Source organism: Zootoca vivipara, chromosome 7 (assembly GCF_965207765.1).
Source record: "Zootoca vivipara chromosome 7, rZooViv2.hap1.1, whole genome shotgun sequence".
Lineage (NCBI taxonomy): Eukaryota > Metazoa > Chordata > Lepidosauria > Squamata > Lacertidae > Zootoca > Zootoca vivipara.
Window position 1 is genome coordinate 9,571,029 of NC_142590.1, and position 21,681 is coordinate 9,592,709.

At 42.6% G+C, this 21,681-nt stretch overlaps 2 protein-coding genes and 1 pseudogene across 3 annotated transcripts in view; all 3 read right to left on the reverse strand.

Moving 5' to 3' along the window:
* The window catches only part of EDEM3 (ER degradation enhancing alpha-mannosidase like protein 3), a 38,077-nt gene extending 25,073 nt beyond the window's left edge, over window positions 1–13,004 (reverse strand). For both annotated transcript variants that reach the window (XM_035123415.3, XM_035123414.3), the window contains exons 1-5: window positions 12,629–13,004; window positions 9,520–9,565; window positions 5,831–5,931; window positions 3,585–3,624; window positions 2,606–2,718 (exon numbers count right to left, since the gene is read on the reverse strand). In XM_035123415.3, coding sequence (XP_034979306.3) covers window positions 2,606–2,718; window positions 3,585–3,624; window positions 5,831–5,931; window positions 9,520–9,565; window positions 12,629–12,810 — 482 coding nt within the window. In that variant the 5' untranslated portion in view covers window positions 12,811–13,004. The remainder of the gene's footprint in view (window positions 1–2,605; window positions 2,719–3,584; window positions 3,625–5,830; window positions 5,932–9,519; window positions 9,566–12,628) is intronic.
* A 363-nt stretch (window positions 13,005–13,367) lies between these two features.
* LOC118089602 (U2 spliceosomal RNA) lies at window positions 13,368–13,507 on the reverse strand (annotated as a pseudogene).
* Window positions 13,508–14,575: 1,068 nt separating this feature from the next.
* The window catches only part of NIBAN1 (niban apoptosis regulator 1), an 88,925-nt gene continuing 81,819 nt past the window's right edge, over window positions 14,576–21,681 (reverse strand). Inside the window, exons 12-14 of the mRNA XM_035123412.3 lie at window positions 21,461–21,568; window positions 19,787–19,898; window positions 14,576–18,996 (exon numbers count right to left, since the gene is read on the reverse strand). Of these exons, the coding sequence (XP_034979303.2) occupies window positions 17,459–18,996; window positions 19,787–19,898; window positions 21,461–21,568 (1,758 nt within the window). The 3' untranslated portion in view covers window positions 14,576–17,458. The remainder of the gene's footprint in view (window positions 18,997–19,786; window positions 19,899–21,460; window positions 21,569–21,681) is intronic.

A 21,681-nucleotide genomic window follows, 5' to 3' on the forward strand; every position in this document is an offset into this window, starting at 1 on the left:
AAACATTTAAACATTAGCACTTCATCAACTGGGGCTGGCATTGACCCTAGACATCACTGCAGCAGGGCAGAACAGCAGGGTGGGGGGGAGGGATGGTATCTCCCTGCAAACCCTTCCCTTAAACTGTGGTTAGCACATTTATTTCACATATTTATTACGTTTCCCTTTCCCTTCCAGGAGCTCAAGATGGTTGCCCACCTCCATTTTATCTTCACTACAACCCTGTGAGGTAGATTCGGCTGAGAGACAGTGATTGACCCAAGATCACCCAATGAACTTCATGGCCGAGTGGGGATTCGAACCCGTCTCCTAGCTCATAGACCAACACCCTAACGATTACACAACACGATCTGCATCAGTTCCAAATGTATGTAAGCTGAGTAGCAGAGAATAACGTCAACAGATCTAAATGCTCTTCACTTCTGGAGAAGACGTTTAAAATGGGGCTAGATATATACTGCCATTCCACTAGAATGTAGAAATCCTGCAAAATATGTAGTATAGAATGCAGCTTCCTGAGAAGTTAAAAAGAGCTGTGCCAGGTTAGACTAAAAGCCTAGATTAGTCCAGGATCCGGTTTCCTACCGCAATTGGCAAGGTATCTGTAAGAAAGCAGGGCAGAACGGCAAAAGCTCTTTCTCGCTGTTGTACTCAAGCAACTTGCATTCAGAATGCCGTTGCTTCTGAGTATAGAGGCAACATTTATCCATTGCTAGTTTTATCCTCCATGAATTTGTCTAATCCCCCTTCAAAGCCATCCAAATCTTGGGCCATCTCAGCTTTTAGGTCTTTTTTTTTATAATCTATTTTTATTAATTTTCCAATTAAAACACGATTATATCACATTCATTATTTCGAATTATACAAATACATATCAATTAAACCGAATATTATGCCAAATCATATAATATTTTCTGGAGTTCCCATGCTTCAAAAATTTGGGGATTCCTCGCACCCGTCTACTGCCGTCTTTTTCTAAAGTCCAAATCTTCTCTCAAAATCCAAAATAAGCCCGATCATTCCCCACCAGTCACTAAAATATTTTCTTCTTTCATCCGATTTTTTCACAGCTGCTGAAATAAGTATCAAACGAGAGTTCACATATATTCTTTCTCCTGTGTGAGTTTTAATCGTCCTGGCCCCCCCTCCATATATCTTCTGCCTGGAATGTCCTGTTGCGCCAGCCTTTCAACACAGAGCAGCGCCATCTTAAAAAGCTTAGATCACTTTCGTTTTCTTAAGCTTTTTATTTTTTAAACCACCGATCTTTGTAAAATTTACAGCTTTTTCAGGCAAAGAAACAGCAGTCACTTTATGCATAGACTCTTGATAAGTTTGTAGCTCTCCTTGCCCTGTAGCTGAACTTAGCTTCTGATCGCTGTTCAATTTCAAAGTGCGTCACAACCATAAATCCACCGAACGCATTCCAGGGACTCTGACCATCCAGTTAAAGGGGGGCTTCTCTCTTCAGTAGTTTTCCAACTTCAAAGGATATGCTCAATAAAATAGTTTATAAAGTTCATTACTCACTCAGGTATTCTTTATCTCTCATTTGTTCCAAACAAACAAGGACGTCCCGTCCGGGAAGGTATGGAGTAACTCGTAGAGTATATGAAAAAAAATAAAAAAGTTCGCTTCCCTTCTCGTTACGTCCCCATCAATCTTTCTTCCAGATAAAATACAGCTTTGACTTCTCACCCTCAGCAGCACAAATTCCTTGGCAGTAAACAGAGCTTCTTCCCCTCCTTCCGAAGCATGTCCATGAATACGCCTAATTATCTTCTTTAATCATGGAGATCCCGCCATGCAGGTTAGCGTCCGGGAGTGCCGACATTTCATGAGTGCTCTCAGCCCAAGCCCCCCCCCACTCCTTAAACAGTCGGAGTGGGTTTGGGGGCATCGCGGGCCCGCGGGCCCTCTCCGTAACCCCCGGAGAGGTAGGGGGGTTGCCTTTAACTCCCCTGGCAACCGCCGAATTCCTCATGAAGGTCGGAGAGATGGAACAAGGGTCAGCCATTCCTGCAGGCGGAACCGGAACCAGGATGTGAGGGCGATCTGGCTGCGACATCTGTCACCCCATTGATCGCCAGGGTTGATTCGGCTGATCTGGCTGGCTAGGCGGGTGTCCCCTTCCTCCCTCACCGCTCCATGTGCGTCCCTCCCGAAGCTGCGCGCTCGGTGGAAGAGGACGACCTTCCCAGATAGAAGGAGTGTACCGTTCTTCGGTCAAGGGTATACGATAGCTGCGCTCCCCTGCTAGAACCTCCAAACAAGCTCAAGCTTTTAGGTCTTTAACTTATCTAGTCCTTATGCACAAGTATGTGGGAAATGCCCACGGTATATATTATTTCAGCTATCAAACTTTCACCAAAGGACACTTCTAAGGATTTGAGCATGCAAGGTTGCAGCTAAGTGGAGATGAATGCAGGAAAAGCTAGAACTAAAACTTTTGCTGCATGTTTCTTAAGGTAACAGACACACCATTTCTATTATTCTTAAACACTTATGGAATAGGCATATTCACCTCCGACTAAAAAGCAACACAGAAAGTACCACAACTCAACAAACTGAAATGTGGTTTATTTTCTTCTGGCATCAAACTTACCCAAGGACTCTTATGTTTGTTTCAAACACTGATACTACAATGTCGTTGTCTAAATTAACATCTCTGATCACTTTTTTGACAGCCTCTTCAAACTCTTTGGTTTTATTTAACACCTGCAAAACAAAAATTAGCTGTAAACAATTTGACCCCCCCTGCCGTGAACCTTATTAATAAAGAGGTAATTACAGATATCCTCCCAAACCAGACAACTGACTTTTTGGCAGGTTTCAAACTTCCAGTATATTACACAAGACCTGTAGGATTGCTTGGATCTGGGGAAACTGTACTCGTGGGAAATTGACCCTTACCTCCAGAGGTCAACTTATGTGGCTAAATAAACATATCAGGAATGTGGATGTTGGGCACATGATCAATTCTTCATCCGATACATTCCACATACCGAGCTGGCAGCTCCACTCATATTTACCATGCCACTCACTGCTAAACCCCCTTTCAGAAGTTTTGTAATGCCGCAATTAAGTGTGGGCTGAATTGCAAGACGGGTGTAGGGAGAAGGGAAATTAACCACACATATTTCAAAAGTGCCCACAGTTCCAGCTGAGTCATCCAAGTCTGTGAGGGCAAAAAGAAATAGAATGTGCAAAAGAAGCAAGGAGGTGATGCAAGCAGGAAGAGATCAAGTACAAGTTGACAGGAGAGGGATGAGTTCTAGCTCAGTAGAGTTCCTGGTATGGAAGCGGAGAAGGCAATATAGAGCAAGCAGGCTGGCCGGGTCTCACAGACTCACTTAAGAAATACTCTTGTATTCTCCAAGGCTGGTCCTAACTCTGAGACTATCAAGGAACCACTTTTTATTGGCAATACAATGCGGAAACCGTTTTTCTTCATAATAATAAAGGTCTCTAAAGCCATCTGATTAAAGTAGACTTAAACCATAAGTTACACACACACACGTGTCAAAGAGTTTACTTCCAAAAAATGACGTGCAAGTATAACATTCAGAAGTGACCCAACTTACCACAAGCGTGTCCAAAGTATCAATTAGTGTCAGTGAAAACCTGAGTGGGGGAGAAGCAAGCACAAGAACACATTAGAACCCAGTACATTTTATCTGTAGTGACAGCAAAACATCCAAAAAAACAGTATGACACGTTATTACTAACAGAGAAGACATCAGTTTGAATGGAGAAGTTCTGGCGCAAAGGAGCCAGAACTTCATTGTGCATGTTTTGAGTGTGCAAGGGGAACAAAGGCAGCACTCTCTTCATAGTCCTCACAGCTAGTGAAATAAGATGCTGTCTGCAATTCTGGTATTTTCTGTGTAACTTCAAGGCCATTACACATCGGTACCTGCCCACTCCCAGACAAATGCTGCCACAGATTTCAGAAATCCACAATTTTTAGTATCCACCTTTTAGGCCAAATGTGCAGAAGTTGACCACATATTTGGTGTATGCAATTCTATCCAAATATGTACTACAAAGGAAGTAAGGTAAAAAGGTAAAGGACCCCTGGACGGTTAAGTCCAGTCAAAGGCGACTATGGGCTTGCAGCACTCATCTCGCTTTCATGCCGAGGGAGCCGGCGTTTGTCCACAGACAGCTTTCTGGGTCATGCGGCCAGCTTGTCTAAACTGCTTCTGGCGCAACGGGACACCATGACGGAAACCAGAACACACAGAAACGCCGTTCACCTTCCTGCCGCACTGGTACCTGCACTGGCATGCTTTTGAACTGCTAGGTTGGCAGGAGTTGGGACAGACCAACGGGAGCTCACTCCATCGCGGGGATTCGAACCGCCAACCTTCCAGTCGGCAAGCCCAAGAGGCTCAGTGGTTTAGACCATAAAGGAAGTAACCAACTCCAACTTATTCCAGCCATGAAGCAATATAGCTAGAAGGAAGGAGGAAGTGGCATTCACTTATGACTCCACAATACAAACTTTGCAAGCTGTGTGGCATGGGAGGAGAGCTTTGCTCTACCTTCCATAAAACCCTTAGTGTAAACTAGAGCTTTTATGAACAAAAGCCTTCCCAAACAGATCCTGCTTATGCAACCTTTTGTGGCAAAAAAAGACTGCATGGGCAGGGCCCACTTCTCAATGAAGATTCCACAAAGTGCTTGGGTACAGGGGTTATTTCCACATTATTATAGCCAAAGACTGTGGAAATGAATGCATTTCCCAGTGCATTTCTTTATAAGGCACGCAGCAGGGTGGATAAAAATCAATGATTTTTTTAAAAAAATCAAAAAAATCGGATTTTTTTGATTTAAATCGATTTTTTTGATTTAAATTGGATTTTTTTAAATAAAATGCTTTTTGAGGAAAACATATTACCATCCAAAGGTTATTCCATCATGAAATAAAGATTAGTTTTTTTAATTATGTAGTATAAGGTTGTATATGTTTAATTTTTGGGGTAAATAAATTCCATTAATCCATTCACCTCTTCCAGAGGTTTTTGTAAGATTATTGGGCAGTTTCTCTGCCTACAAGATATTATCACAGGTGCTTGGTTTACTTTTGCAGTTCTCAAAACTGAATTTGACTCAACAGAGATCACATGCCTCTTCTTCACAGCAAAAATGTTATAACATGAACAGAGTTGAGAAACAGACCTTAATCCTATTGTTCTACAAACCTATGAATACAGAAGCAACCCCTTCAGTGCTAAGTTTCAAGAAGTTCAGTGAATAGAATAGAAACAATATTTTTCTGATTGTTTGGAGTGGACAGTATTTAAGTTTTTCATGTGTAGGCTGGGCTGACAGTCTAAGTTTCTTAAAATATATATATTTTGTTTTTGTTTAGCCAAATTAGTTAACAAACATGGATGTTTGTTTAAGCAAATAACATTTGCTGAAATGTTATTGTTTCAGTTGAATAAATCTATTTAAATTGTTATTATTAAGGTAATATTATTTTTCTCCTTCCTAAGTACAACAGTAAAGTTGTCCAAATATGAATGATTAACCTATTAAACTGGGGATAAAAAAACTAATATGAAAAGTTGTTATTCTAAAAATCTTCATCTACTTGCATAATAAAGTTATACCAGCAAGAATTAGTCTTTATGATTTAAATCAACTATGATTTAAATCAAGCCTTACTGAGTAGTGATTTAAATCATGATTTAAATCGTGATTTAAATCAGTTTGATTTAAATCAAATCCACCCTGGCACGCAGGGCTGTGTTTCTACAGCACCACACCTGAAACAAGGTTTTGCTGTTTCATAAAACTGGAATTATTTCGAAGTACTAACTTTCCCAAGGCATCATCCACATCTCCACGACTTGGTTCTTGACCACGAACTCTTCCACGGCAAGTTAAAGGCATGAGCTCGTCGGCTGGGTAGGCATGTTCCTGTTTAAGGCAAAAAAGTGGAAAGAGTATGCTGAAATTTGGGGTACATTGGTGGTTAGGGAACAACAAAACAGACGTGATTGCTGAAACATACACATATAAACACATGCAAGTATATGTGTATTGAATACAAAATATGTTACCCAAGCTGTGGCCACTCTATTAACAATGAAGTTCTCCAAATAATACAGATACTGACGGTTGAGATCTCCAAGTTTGTATCTCATTTCATATTTCTTTGGAAGCTAATAGAAGTATTTGCACCTCCTTAGCATCGCCCCATAAAAGTGTGGAAAATTCAACATTGGTGCAAGGTTACGAGCCCTGTGCAATTCTTTATAAAACCCCAATGGAAAACAGCTATTTTTAGGCTGCAATCCTAACCTGGAACAAGCCCCATAGAACTCAATGAAACATATATTTAACTAGACATGTATGGGATTGCACTACTAACTACAGGCAGAAAGCTTCCTGTTATATACTGTGTTTAATAATGGGAACATCGGTTATAGTTTGCTATGTAGCAGATATACCCTCAAAACAAAACAAAATTAAAGCAGCAGTAAAAATCAGCACTTTATGGCAGCCTGCAGAACACATCACAATCATACCGTCTGATAAAGTTCAAATCCATAATCTCGCTTGCCAGGTTCGCAAACACAATAAATACAATTTGTTTATTTAATACCCTAATATACGTGGCAAATACATATCCTTTTGACTTTAAAGCTTCCAGGATATGCCAAGTCATGCTTCCACATAACCCAAACATTTCATGCTACAAATGTAGAACACAAAGCCATGGTTTCCCTGCAAAAAGAACAATCCCAGCTCACTATGGCGTTACCGTCCCACAACAGAGGTTCAGTTTTAAAGTCTACTGAACGACATTTCCTAACACCTTATACACAATTGACTTTGTTTGTTTGTTTGTTGTGTTTCTATACTACACTTCATTAGAGGATCACAAAGTGGTTTACAATATAAAAAACACAAAAATACATAACATACTAACAAACAAAAACAACAACCTTTCAACACACAGTTTAAAAGGCCATAGATTGTTCAATAGTTAGGGTTCAAATCCGCACCATTGTCTCAAAGACTGCATTTTATTCATAAACACATAACCACAGAGCATCATTTATGTAAACTGTACATGAGCAAAAAGCACTGCCTGTGTCTACAAGTATGCACAAGTAGGTCAGTAAGCGAGACAGCATAAAGCCAATACACACAACCACAAACAATGAATAAGCTGCTATATGCACTTGTATTTCACACCAAGCAGTGTAAATTTGAATTCCATAGCTCCTTCTTAACAATAATCCCACACTCTAATTCAGATTCAGTACTTTGACCACTGTTGCTTATTGCCAAACCGGAGTGAACTATGTACAAGGAGATGGTATCAGCAGATTTAGGGAAACTCTGAGGTTTGCAAAAATATTTAGTAAAAAACATAGTTAGTCAAATCAGTGCCCACATAAAATTGACTGTTCAGAGCATAAACTGGACAACCAGAGGGTTGGGTTTTTTTTTGGAGGGGTAGTGGAATGGAGAGACTGGAAATCGAAGCCTGAGAAAGAGAAAGACAGGTCTATAAACACCATCTAAATGTCTAGAGACAATTTTCTGGTTTACACAGAGGAATTATTTTTATGTGTCCCCAAGAACAGAAGCGAAAATTATCCACATAAATAAAACGACAGAGCCATGATTTTAAAGTAGCTGGGACGGGGCACCGGTGTGTGCATTCTATGCTCAGCAGACATGGTGTGGCTGGAAACCTGAACCGTAGCAATCATCACTGCAACATTTTGTTGTTGCAGAGGCCCACTTGAACTAACTACATGCTCCAAGTGCTTTTCATACACTGGGTCAATAATGTTTACCATACCCCTGTAAGAAGATTACTATTGCCCTCACTGAACAGAGGCGTAATAAAAAGAAGGGGGGCTTGCCCTAGCAACAGATGGAGAATTTGTGGGAGGAGTGAGATTTCAACCAGGAACTTGCTGGATCACAGAGCTTGCAGTCCCAGGTACCTGTGACATGCTAGTTGTTATCAAAACATAAGGTAAAAAAGTTATCAGAACATAACTTAAGGTAACCTTATCAGAACATCTTATCAAACTGCCCTTGTTAGCTAGGCAGACAGGTGTTTTCCCTTTGCCATAGTTCTCACCTGTAAAATGAGGATCATCTACATCACAAGGCTCTTGAGGGGATAAAAATAGCATTCCTAATATGTTAAGTGCTCTGCTAGGTTTTAAAAAACTACTATTGGCATTATTTATAAGTTTTATGTAGATTAGTCAATTCTCACATCTATTAACTGTAGAACAGTTAATAGATGTGAGACTTAGGTGTGTACAAGTAACTCTCAAGAGATAGCTATTTAAGCAGGTGCAAGTTGCCCCAAGGGATAACTCAGTTGGCAGAGCATCACTCTTAATCTCAGGCCTGTGGGTTCAAGCACCACATTGGGCAAAGGATTCCTGCATTGCAAGACTAGATGATCCGCATGGTCCCTTCCAACAAGATGATTCTACGATCTATGATCTAAGTGGCGTCAAAAAGCAAATATAAAAAACCCTGTAGTAATCACACTATGACAAATTCACAGATTTTTGGCTGAATTTTGATAGCACACTAAATCATGGTTAATGCAAACCATAGTCCATCATTTGAGCTTCCTAATATTTACAAGCTAAGGTTTAAATCAGTTTCGCTGTATTTATTTTTATTCCAGCTGGGGAGCAACAGTCACAACTACAATTTAATTCAGGTATCACGTCAAACTGTAAGGACATGCTGATCCATCTCAAATCATGTTTCCAATTTTAGTCTGCTAGCTAGTCTGTGAATACTGTACAGACATTACACCAAACCACAACTATGCTTTCTCAACCATGGTTTAGTGTAACAACTAAATCAGGTGCATAAGTACTTATAGCTGCAACATTACAGACCAAACTCAGAAGTAAATCCTATTAAGACTATGCAGTACCGCAACCATATCCTCATTGCAGTCTAGGAGTGTCACTTAACAGCAACTGAACTTGGCTTCCAATATAGGATTAGAACACAAGATTATAATCCTAAAAAATAATCAAGTTCATCACCTGTTGACCATTATGTTTATACCTTATGTATGTATTTCTCTCTCAGAATGGCCTGGTTCACACGTCACATTAAACCGTAGTGTAAAACAAACTATGGTTCAATATGAACAAACAATATGTGGCTGCAAGATGCTGGCTGCGAGTCTGACTTGTTGTGACATCTGAACCTAGGCTTGTACTTTATTTCCCCAGAACAAACCACAATCAGTGAGTGAAGAGCAAATTGTGGTTCTCTTCAAACATGCCACAAAGATGGGTTTCGACTCTGGATTATTTGTCGATGTCACAGTGGCAGTAGGAGCAAAGTGGGAACTTTGGAGCACCATGGACCAGAACACTGCTCAGCCACAGATATCATAGTTTGTTTTAAGATATGGCTTAACGTGATTTGTGAAGTGGGACACTGAGTCAAGGCAGAAAGAAGCAATTATTTAGAAGTACATATAGTCATTTTACTCACCATGTAATTACTATAGGCATGATCAAACATTTCCACTACTTGATTCCTGCAGAAGAGACAAAGCGAAAATGATTTAGCTAGTCAAGTAAAACCTTCTCTGACCATGAGGTTTAAACAGAAACAATTCGTCACATTATGTCAAGCAGAGCACTGTTGCACTAAGCTCAGTCCACCCTTATCTGCCTGCCTTTCTTACTTTCAACCATACCAGGTTTGTGGCACTGCCTGTCGCTTTCTGCCTCCTGAACTGTTGCTCCTATAGACCTCAGTAGGGAGGATGATGGAGGCAAACCTGGAATCCATTTGCTCTGCCTGTCATTGGCTCCGGCTCCATGTACTGATCGGCCTCCCTGACTTCCACCCTACCAGTCTCAGTGGGCCTCAGCGGCCACTGCTCCAAGAGAATTTAAAAGACTATCAACATGTAGTAAAAAAGTTCAGGATATAAAGGAAAACAATACTACCTAAAGCTGCAATGTATTGTAAAAGACAAAGTATATTCAGTTAAAACCCAGCAAAGCAAATTATAGGGATGACAGCAGTTGTAGTTCAGAATATCTAAACTTCTAAAGGGAACAAGGTTGGTGGAACTGAAATTATGGCTTACAAAATGTAGGAAAAGATCCTTGCTTATTTCCTCTAATTACTGAAGAAGGCATGAGTGAAAGGGTAAGTCTGAAAATGGGATGGTGCAGTCCCACTTGGACTGATTAACATAGCTCCCTGGGCCCTCCAGGGACTCAGCTAGATTGGTCAAGAAAAAGCATTTATATGTGCTGTATATGTGATATAACACTGTGACACCAGATGGCGCTGTGGAGTCCTGTCTTTCCCTACTGGATTTCCCTGTATGAGCTTACAAGGCATTTAACTGACTCACTTCTTTGACGTGTCTAGATTCAGCCCAGCTTATTCACATGGCTTTTATTCCCTAGCCACAAGAATTTCAATGCATGCCTATAATCTACTGGGCCATTTTAATCTATTTCATCTTTCTATACCCTGTATCTAAGAATAAGTACTAGAAGCTCACCCATTTTGCGCTATTTTTCAGAACAGCACATGTTGGGAAAGTCTGTTGCCAACAGTTGCCACAAATAATGAACCAACACTGAATATTTGCATAACTTGTCCAAGGTAGGAAGTGTGATAGATGGCATATTTCACACTGACAGTCGCAGAAAAATCCCACAGGTTATTGTCAGTGCTTCCACCTTTACCTCCTTTGCTTTCACAGCAGGTTTTAAAGAAAATGCATAAAACAAAACATTCGTGGCTCTGCTCTTTGTGTGTGTCTCTTCGCAATTCTGACATGATCACATGCATTATCACATGCCCTTTCTTTAAGTATCTGTCCTGCCCCTTCCTCACCTTGAACAACAAATTTAAAAATATAAACACCAAATAAAACATAAAAACAATTTGGAGCAAGAAATTTCATATATGAGCTTTTAATCCTTTATTTTAATAATCCACCTTGTCAGCAATCATTGTTCAATTTACGGACAATTCATTACTTCAATAGGGCACTGCTGCTGTTTATTTAACTAAGCATCATTTTAACCAATTCTATACCCTGATCATATGCATGTTTACTCAGAAGGAAGTCCCGTGAATTCAATGAGATGCACTCCCAAATTGGTGTAAGATTATACCTTTAGGCTGCTGTCTTATGTACTTACTTCAGAGCAAGTTTCATTGAAGCATGAGGTTTACTTCCAAGTAAACATACAAAGAATTGCATTTACAGAAGCAAGAAATGCTTTTTTATCTCTATCACCTGGATGAATACAGAGGCACTTTTCATACCAGCTGCCAACTTGGCTGCTTTGCCAGCTGTACTGCTCTAGCAAACCAGCCTACGAAACAGGAAACCCCCAGTTCATGGGGTTCATGATTTGCTAAATCAGACCAAAGGTCCATAAACTTTTATTTCCCACAGTAACAGGATGAGCCTCAAATAGCTAACAACAGATACATAAGATTAGACCTTCACTCCCCTTTGAAATGCTAACTTATTTTTCACGAACTTTCAGCTCAAGCATGTGTAGCTGTCTACTGTAAGCGAAGCCTCAACTCTCATACAGTATATGCCTATGTAGATATGTAGACAAATGAGCAAGTGCTCACTCCTCCAAACAAAAAACGAAGCAAAGTAGCAAATTCACCTCTGGAGAATTTTGCATGATGAAATAGAAAAGTTGTAAGAGGAAAACTTACTTGCACCACTACCCAACTCTGAGTTGTACCTGAAGTATAACATTTATTTATAAAATGGGTGGTTTTGGTGTAGACACACACACACACTTGCCACTCTATATCTCAGACTTCTGAATACTTACTGGCCAAGTCACCTATAACAAACAGGAACTCCCTCCTGGCGACCAGGCAGGGAGAGGAGAGAGGCTGAGAGGAGGAAGAGAAGTGACCAAAGACTAATAAAACACGTTTACAGGCTACCAAGCCGAGGGGGGCTTTATTTGCAACGCTTGCTGAGCCCTCTTCTCAACACACGTTGCTTTATCTTGCAGCCTGCTTTCTTAGTGACACACATTATTTATTTGTCGGTAAAGGGTGGAGACTCTTCAACCTCAGGTTCGTGGGTTCGAGTCCCACGCTGGGTGAAACATCCCTGCGTTGCAGGGGGTTGGGCTAGATGACCCTCGGAACCCCTTCCTTCCCAACTCTATGATTCTAAGAACGAAAGCGAACCGTGTCAGGTTATGTGTCCCCCCGTCCCCCTTTCGCGGACTACGAGACCCATGAATACGGAGACTCGTTTGACGCAGGTTCTCTCCTTCCTCGGAGGTTTTTTAGCAAGGGTTGGATGGCCGCCTGCCAGGAACGACTTGAGATTCCTGCGTTGCAGGGGGGGGTTGGGCTAGATGACCCTGGGGTCCCTTCCCAACCCTAATAGCTTCTGAAAGAACCATAAGGAGAAGTCGGGCTCGGGCTTCGCCTTTCCTCCCAACCTCGGCAGGAAGGGTTTGGTGACAGGCAAAGAAAGCACCGCCACTTCCCTGACAGGGCGACCTGCCCGGGGGCGGAACAAGGCCGGCGACCAGGTGGGCCCACCGCTCCCTCCCGCCCCTGATGCCGCCGCTCTTACCCGAGGCGCCGCTTCTCCTCCCTGCCCATGGCCTGCACGGCCGGGGCTGCCGCCAGCACCGAGGACGCGGAGAGGAGGCCCAAGGCCAGCAGTTTCCAGCCAGCCCAGCGGCCTGCAGAGGAGTCGCCGCCGCCTCCTCCGCCGTCGCTCCTTCCCTCGCCGCCAACCGCTAATCCGCTCATGGCGGCAGCTGCCTCGCTAGGCCCGGCTTTGTGCCATCCCTTCAGCGGTGGTGCTACTGCTGCCGCCGCTACCGCCGCCGCGACATAAGAAGGGACCAGCCCTTTTTTCCTCCCCCTCCCGCCCTTCTCCGTCGTAGCCAAGGAAACCGAGATCCGGCCTCTAGGCCGCTTCCGGGTTTTCCTTTCCGGCCACGTGACCCTCGCGCCGCTCGCCAGCCAGTGGGGAAGAAAGGTTCGCATCACGTGGCGGCGGAGCCAACGCGCTCCCGGATGCAGAGACGTGGCCCGAACGCGCGTTGCGCGCGCAACGGACGCAGTCGCCTCTTTTCAGGCCCCGCCCCCAGCTTGAACGTGACATGTCACGTACCGAGATTTTTTTTAAAAAGGAAAGAGTAGCCCATCCTTCTTGTCCCTGCGAGGCGCGTTTGCAGCGTTTCCCTCGGGGCGGAAATCATAGAATGAAAGAATTTGTAGAGTTGAAAACGACCCTAGTGGTCATCTAGTCCAACCCCCTGCATTGCAGGAATCCCATGCCCAACGTGGAGCTCCCACGATCCTGAGATTAAGAGCCCCTATTCCATCTCCCAGCTCCAAAAAAACCATTTAATATATAGTCCTCAAATACAGGACATATCAGATATTAAACTGATAAGAACAGATAGGGCACTTGATCTTAGCCAAAAGGCTGAGACAATATCTCTGATACTAGTTCTCAGCACTACACTATTTTGTTTTCATGATATCGCAAGGTTTGGGTGTAAATATCACAAAGTTTGGGTGACTGAGAGGGTGACTTGCAGCAGCCTTGGGATGTAGTCTGTTGTTGATATTGCAGGCTAAGGTTCAGAACAAGGCCGGTTTGCTAAAATTAAAATATATATCTGCCCCCACCCCATGCAAATCCACCATCAAGCTGCAGCAAATGCTCAGTTTTGCAATGTTCCTTCTTCAGCGGCGCTCAGAGCACCAATCCAGGATTCAGTTGCAAATAGGGTTGCCAGACTCAATAGAGGACAGGATTTCTGTGCCTTTAATTGCCCTGCTCTCTTTTGAGTCTGGAAACCAGCAGACCCTTTGCTTGGAAATTAAACAAAGGGTCTGCTGGTTTCTCTTTAAGGTTTCCAGACTCAAAAGAGAGCAGAGCAATTAAAGGCACAGAAATCCTGTCCTCTATTGAGTCTGGAAACCCTAGTTGCAAACTACTGCTCTACTCACATTCATGAAAACCAAGTGCATTCTTAAATGCTTTTTTTTAACACAAGTAAGATTAGTTAGAATGTCTAAAAACTTGCATTTATTATTTACTCGATCACAACTCTGGTAGTTTTGCAAATTGAGGTTGGAAGTCTACATCGATCAATTCCAGCAGCTGCGTTTGTAAAGTGATCTTCAAATACACAAATTTTAGTATCTGTGACAACAGTTTGAATGTCTTGATCGCATTGGGTAGACATTATGAATTATTAGGTGCAAATTTTATGATATCTTTCTCCAAAGAAGAGAACACCAGGATATGAGAGAAGCGCCTTCTAGCATAGTAAGGCAGGAATGGGATTGTGGGTGAGCAATTTGTAGATTGCTGTGGGCGGTTCAAACTCAATTTTGACCATGACTCAGGGCAAACATTATTTAATTTTCACCCATAAATATTAGGACTTTTGGAGCACAACCTTTATAGAAAGTACATGACGGTATGAATAAATTATGTGATAGATCTAACATTCCTCATATGTACCAAATCACCTTTTAAAGAAAAGACACAATGGAAGAGATAATAATATTTTATTTTGGCTTAAGTACTTGAAGAAAGTTAAAAACATTACACTGTGTTTCATAATTTATCTGTTCAGAACAGTTAATCAGATGAAATGAAGAACCCGCATAAAAACCCTGCCCATGGGAAAACAATTCTTTACACATGAAGCTATTACATATTAGCTGTTGGTTTGAATTTTTCTTAGAAAGTCAACTTTTGAATTAGCAAAACTGGGAGGGGGGCACAACTTAAAATACGAGTTGGTTAGTCCAATAACAAACCTCCAATGAGAAAGATTAAACAGAAGAATTAAGGATTTGCCTTTTTAACACTGCAGTGATATGCTTCATTAGAAGGTGGAAGCATTCCCAACCAAAACAAGTGGGACTCGTTTCCAAAGAAACAGGGTTAGGATTTGATTACAAAATAAGCTTTATAGAGCTCCAGTTCCTGAAGCCAAACAGGGAAAGCAGAATGACAGCATGTATTGTACACATCGTCGTAAGCCAGAAACCAAAGCTTACTGTGAACAAGCAGTATTCTGGTGCGTAACTGCAAGGCCACTCCCGATTCCCTCCTCCTCCTCTACTGTAAGCTACAAGGCATGTTCTTTGGAGTATTGTGATTCCCAAACCTGGAACTGTGACTTGTTTAGGGAGGGGGGGGAAACCATGATCCCAGGCGTTACCTTCTGAAAGAGGACACTCCAAATGTGGGGAAATGGAATAATAGACATAAAATATCTCCAAAAATCCTTTCATTTGTTAACACTTTTTGAATAGTAAACAATGGTTTGTGACTGCAGAAACAAAATTACAGGTGTATGCAATTCAAGCATATTTAGGCAGACATCCACTAAGACATCAAGGGTTCCTAATATTTAAGGCTGCAATCCTACGCACACTTGCTTGAAAAGAAATCTGGCTGAAATTGCTTCTCAGAGGACAACTGTAAAAGTTTCTAGTTCTCAGGATAAAAGTGATAAACTGAGATGTATGAGTAACAGGTTACCAAATAACTTGCGTCCCTTGTTTTAAACCCGCACTGAAATGCTGAACTTTCATCATTTTAAAATCCAAATATAAAGGTTCTCCAAGACAATGGCTTTTCAGATTTCTCATATGTGATGTGAATGTCAAGTATACTGTACACTAACTTATATTTTCACCAATGATAGCTTTCATCTCTGCCATGTTCAAGATACGCAAAATCAATTAAATGCTATTAAAATATACAAATTAACTCCAGTCCGTCTTATGACACATTTGCAATATGGTTCTTGGGGTTGTTGTTTTTTGTAAGTTGCCAACTCTCTGCACCCGTGGGTCTACCGCTCTTCAACTGAAGTAACTTTTTAATTAATCTACAGCCAATTCAGAGCTAGTTCCATCAGGTCCAGTTATTTTATTTTATTTATTTTTATTTATTTATTCTTGCATCATGGTAGCGATGCCAAACTTTCCAGTGGGTGTATCAAAAACTAAGAGAGTACCACACATCCGATCACATCCGATACAAGTTTTCTGTGCTGCTCCGACTCTGCCCTTGCCAGGCCCTCCTAAATCCTCTCCAGGCATGTCTCAAAATCCCATTGCTTATGCCACTTGAGGCGACACCCCCCCCCCCCTGAACCAGCATATTTAACCACAAACCCATAAAAAAGAGTCTCAGAGACAACTGTAACCTGTCCCTGCTTCTAGGATGTCCCAGGACCCCTCCCTGGATTTTCAACTTGACATTTAAAAAAGAAAAGAAAAGGTAAATCTCTAGACCTTTTATTTCTAGAGGTACAAGAGAAAATGTGCAGGCCATTTTCTACTCAATTTGCTCATTTAAGAAAGAGGTCTGCTTCTGGCTTCCAGCTTTCTAACCAATAAGTGCAAAGGCACCGGGGTGATCTGACATCGTGCACATTTCCCATGACTAAAAGGATCGGAATAAATTATGTAATGTAACAAATATGCAAATCTCCTTATTTTGCACAATATATGCATTTTTGCATAATGCTGCTCTTCTTGGTATAGAACGTAGGCTGTTGAGACAGAAATTGGTTTATTTTTGTTTTGTTTTTTATGGCCCTGGCTAAAGCACCTAGCTGTAGACATGGGTTACAAGTTGCTGTAAACATCTGTCATTTTCTTTGGAGAGAAGGTATAAAGTGCTCTGCAAAAGGTGCAGAAGAATAGGATAGAGAACCCCCGCCCCAACTATTCTAGCAGTTTTAAATATAGCAACCACAACTATGAGGAATGGAATCAGACCATTCCACTGTCAAAATATCTTCCAAATGTGGGGTGGGAAATCTGCCAAAGCTTTTAAATACAGAAGCAATCGTTCAGCTATATCAAAGGTCAAAACTATATGCACAACTATGTTGTGCAAGACTCCAATAAGCAAATTGTTTCACCCCATCATTTAAGATTTCCCAGCATTTTCTTCTTAGCATGTTTCATGCAGATTTTTACTCTCCCCTTAATGGTTACTTGATTTTATCAGGTCCTTGTAAGTTCTACTGACCCCTTGCTACAAGTCTCATTCACATGAGTGGGTCATCGGCCTCAATGAATATATTCTCAGTTTTAAAGCTATTTCAAATGTTTAATGAGTTCTGTCGCTGACAGGTCACTCAAGTCTTCACCACTTTGGCGAGAGCAAGTAGTCTTTGGAGGCCAGCTTCCAAGATGTGGGAATGAATGATGAACGAGAAGTAGTTAAGTGGCAGCGGAAAGATGATTCAAACTATCAACATTCTCAAGGAAATGGAGATTCAGCATGTACGAGTGCTCTTGAATAGGATTTGAGAGTTTGAATAGGCCTCTCTTTTCTAATTTTAAGGGTACTCTGATCATAAAACCTGCAAGAATGGGCTTTATATATCCAAGATAACCTTTTTCATTTCTCAGACTGCGGCTCAGGACAGTTGTCCCCAGCATCTCCCCTTCTGTCTTCCCCCCCTTCGACTGCATCTTCAGCATCTGCACTTGGCAAAGCCACCCTTGCTTGCTTCAAATCTTCCTCCTGAGCAGAGCCGGAGCCTTTGGAGTCTAAATTCATTGGCACCTCCGCATCGCTACCTTCAGTCTCTTTGGCTTCCGGAGAAACTGGCAGATTTATTGACGCTATTGCAAACTTTGCAATATTCAAAATGGTCTCTTGTGCTTGGGCAGAGCAGCCGGGGAAGGAGAGAGCATCCACTTCGGTCAGAACAGAATGAAGAGAGGAGACTTCTGTTTCCGGCAAGCCAGATCTTGGATCTTCAACATAATGCCCTGTTTGGAAATGGTCATCCACTGGCACTGACTGAAGAGAAGGGAGCTCTTCTCTTTCCTGCACATGCTTTCTACTTTCAGCATCTTGTTCTACCTGTGACTTCTCTTCTATAGGGACACGAGGAAGAGGGGAAGGGTCTCCTTCCCTCCGGTCAGATTTTCCACTTTCAGCACCTGGCTTTGTTTGAGATTGGTGATCAGGGCTGTCACTCTTCACATCTGTGTACCATACGCTGATCTTTGTCTCAGACTCTGCCCCTGGGTTTTGCCAAAGACCTAGTTCTTCACACACCTTGGAAGGATCCGGGTGAGTAATATAGCGTGCTTCCCCAGAGACACTTGTCACATTTATATGGTCCCCTTCCTCACTGGGTGGAAGGGAAATTCTTGTCACGTTTATATAATCTCCTTCTTCACTGGATGGAAGAGAAATTCGTGCCACGTTTATATAATCTCCTTCTTCACTGGGTGGAAGAGAAATTCGTGCCACATTTATATGACCACTTTCTTCACTGGGTGGAAGAGAAATAGCTGTTGTGTTTGTATCGGCAGCTTCTATGCTGGGTGGGATACACACTTCAGAAGGTTCATGCATCTCAGCTGTTTGACATTCCTCTACGTTCTTTTCCTCTTCCTTATCCTTCGCTTCTGCAGGTTCTTGTGGCGTTAGAAGCCCACTTTCATGAACTTGTTCCTTCTTCTCAGATGGAGGATCTGCCGGCAGTTCGACAGTCACAGTCAGCAATCTTCTTATTTCATCCACACCTCCAAGAACCGGAAGCTTTTCCTCTTCCACAGGTACCTTATTTTCACTTTCTGTGCTTCCACCCAAACTTGTTTCTATTGCATTGGAAAGCTGCGGGTCCACCTTCTCTTCCCTTCCTCCAGTAGGAATGCTAGATAGAGTACTGGAATTCTCTTCATTTTTGTTCCTAGCCTCGTGGCATCGATCCTGATCCAATTTTTCTGGGGCAAACACTTCATTACTCTGAGTGTCAGTAGCCAGTGGTTCTATCAAGCTGGCGGAAGACTTCCTAGCTGGGCTGGCTTGTGCTGATCCCGAAGGGGTCTTTAGATCACTCAGACTGGAAACACTTTCACAAGTCAAGTGCACTTCCTCATAAAGGTTATGTTTCTTCAAGTGGGCAGCCTCTTTTATCACTAAGCAGGAAATAAACAAAAACAAAAAACAAGTGTGGATAAAAGAAATTCAGCCAAAGGATGTGTAAGGGTGGAGAGGACAGCAGGAAAATGACACACAATCCTAGAAAACCCAGGAGGTGGGGATTGTCCCTTCCCAAATAAATTGTTGGTCTTGCTGGGTTTTCTGTCCTTGAATCCCACTCTTGAATAAGCTTGGCTAAGTCTAGAGGGCAGAGGGGACTGGCAAGAGCTTGGCTGGAGGTAAAGGGGGACACACAAAGGCTAGGGTCCTGCTTGATGTGGTTGTGAGAAGTAGGTCAGGAACGTGGGCTTGGTGGCATCAAGAGCTTGGTGTGTGAAACAAGGGGGCAGGTATTGGCTGGGTGATAAGGCATGGCTTCAGGAGCCTAGACTGTCTCCAGCCCCACCCCCTGAAAAGTTCAGCCTGCTAGGGGGAAGATTAAGGGTCAGGAAGACATCTTAGAAGACGGAGCAGAGTCGATCTGTGTTGCTCCAGAGGGCAGGAGTAGAACCAATGGGTAAAAATGGCAGGAAACAAGATTCCAGCTAAAGATTAGGATAAACTTTATAATGGCGAGAACTGCTCAGCAGTAGGGCAGACCATCCAACCCTGTAAAAATTTTGAGGTTTCTTTTGGGGGGGGTGGAACCTGTAGAGACAGGGGCCATCTAAGGAGGCCCACCCAGAAGAAACTAAATGGATAAAGTCAAACATCCTAACTCGAGAGCCGCTGCCAGTTTCTTACTTCGCGGGATTATTATCATTTTGTCACAGAAAGCGAAATTACCTTTGAGGGCTTCGTCGAGCAAAGTCTGCAGCAAAATCTCTTCGTAGACGTTTTCGACTTGGATCACGTTGTTGTGCTCGGCAAAAATGAACTGCTCGTATTTCTGAAGCTCCTGTGTGGTGAGACACAATGTCAAGAGGATTAAAAGGACCACGTCCCGACTATAGCTAATCGGAGAAAGACCCAGCATGTGTGAAAGACCCAGCTCTGTGCCAAAAGAAATTTCACAGGGAGCAGGGGGGGGATTTGCAGGAAACAGTTATCAAGCCAAGGGAGCAGAGTTCCTTCCAACGAGGCGAGAAACCCAGAGCACTGGTTCGAGTTTGAGAGAAAAGGGGGGAAAGGGCTGGTATCATTTGGCAAATACAGCAAACCAAACGGACAGAATCCCTAGACTAGCTCAATAACATAGTGAGCCTGGAGATAGGTCTGTACTAATAACTACTCTCTCCATCTCTCTTATCGGCTGCTTTCATGCCTCCTTTGTAAAGACAGCTACACCACCTGCATCTATTTCTTACCATTTTTGCTGTAAGGACCAATACTGGCAGAATTCAGCTGAAGGCCCCACAAGGGGAAACAACAGGCGTTCCCCCCCCCCAAAAAAGCCGTGTACTTGCTGCAAACTAGACACAGCCACTGTGCACACATTCTGCCTGATCACCTCATCTGTCTCCTGAGAAATCTTTATGTGGGACAAGAAGCTACAGTTAGAACTGGATATGGAACAACTGATTGGTTCAAAATTGGGAAAGGAGTACGACAAGGTTGTATATTGTCTCCCTGCTTATTTAACTTATATGCAGAATTCATCATGCGAAAGGCTGGACTAGATGAATCCCAAGCCGGAAGAAATATCAACAACCTCAGATATGCAGATGACACAACCTTGATGGCAGAAAGTGAGGAGGAATTAAAGAACCTTTTAATGAGGGTGAAAGAGGAGAGCGCAAAATATGGTCTGAAGCTCAACATCAAAAAAACAAAGATCATGGCCACTGGTCCCATCACCTCCTGGCAAATAGAAGGGGAAGAAATAGAGGCAGTGAGAGATTTTACTTTCTTGGGCTCCTTGATCACTGCAGATGGTGACAGCAGTCACGAAATTAAAAGACGCCTGCTTCTTGGGAGAAAAGCAATGATAAACCTAGACAGCATCTTAAAAAGCAGAGACATCACCTTGCCGACAAAGGTCCATATAGTTAAAGCTATGGTTTTCCCAGTAGTGATGTATGGAAGTGAGAGCTGGACCATCAAGAAGGCTGATCGCCGAAGAATTGATGCTTTTGAATTCTGGTGCTGGAGGAGACTCTTGAGAGTCCCATGGACTGCAAGAAGATCAAACCTATCCATTCTGAAGGAAATCAGCCCCGAGTGCTCACTGGAAGGACAGATCGTGAAGCTGAGGCTCCAATACTTTAGCCACCTCATGAGAAGAGAAGACTCCCTGGAAAAGACCCTGATGTTGGGAAAGATTGAAGGCACAAGAAGGGGACAACAGAGGACGAGATGGTTGGACAGTGTTCCTGAAACCACGGACATGAGTTTGACCAAACTGCGGGAGGCAGTGGAAGACAGGAGTGCCTGGCATGCTATGGTCCATGGGGTCACGAAGAGTCGGACACGACTAAATAACAACAACAACAACAACAACAACAACAACAACAAACTTACCGGCTTACACATTGAAGCCAATGTCCTCTGAAGTGTGGGCAACGAGATTTGGACCAAGGCATCCTGAAATATCTTTTTCCGGGCGGTACTGCTGTCATAGTCATATTGCTGTCAATTTAAAAATAAACAAACAAAAAGAATCAGCTGAATGTGCTGGCAAACATCTCCCACCTTCCTACACAAAATCAACGTAAATCCCATCCAAAATCAGTGCACAGACG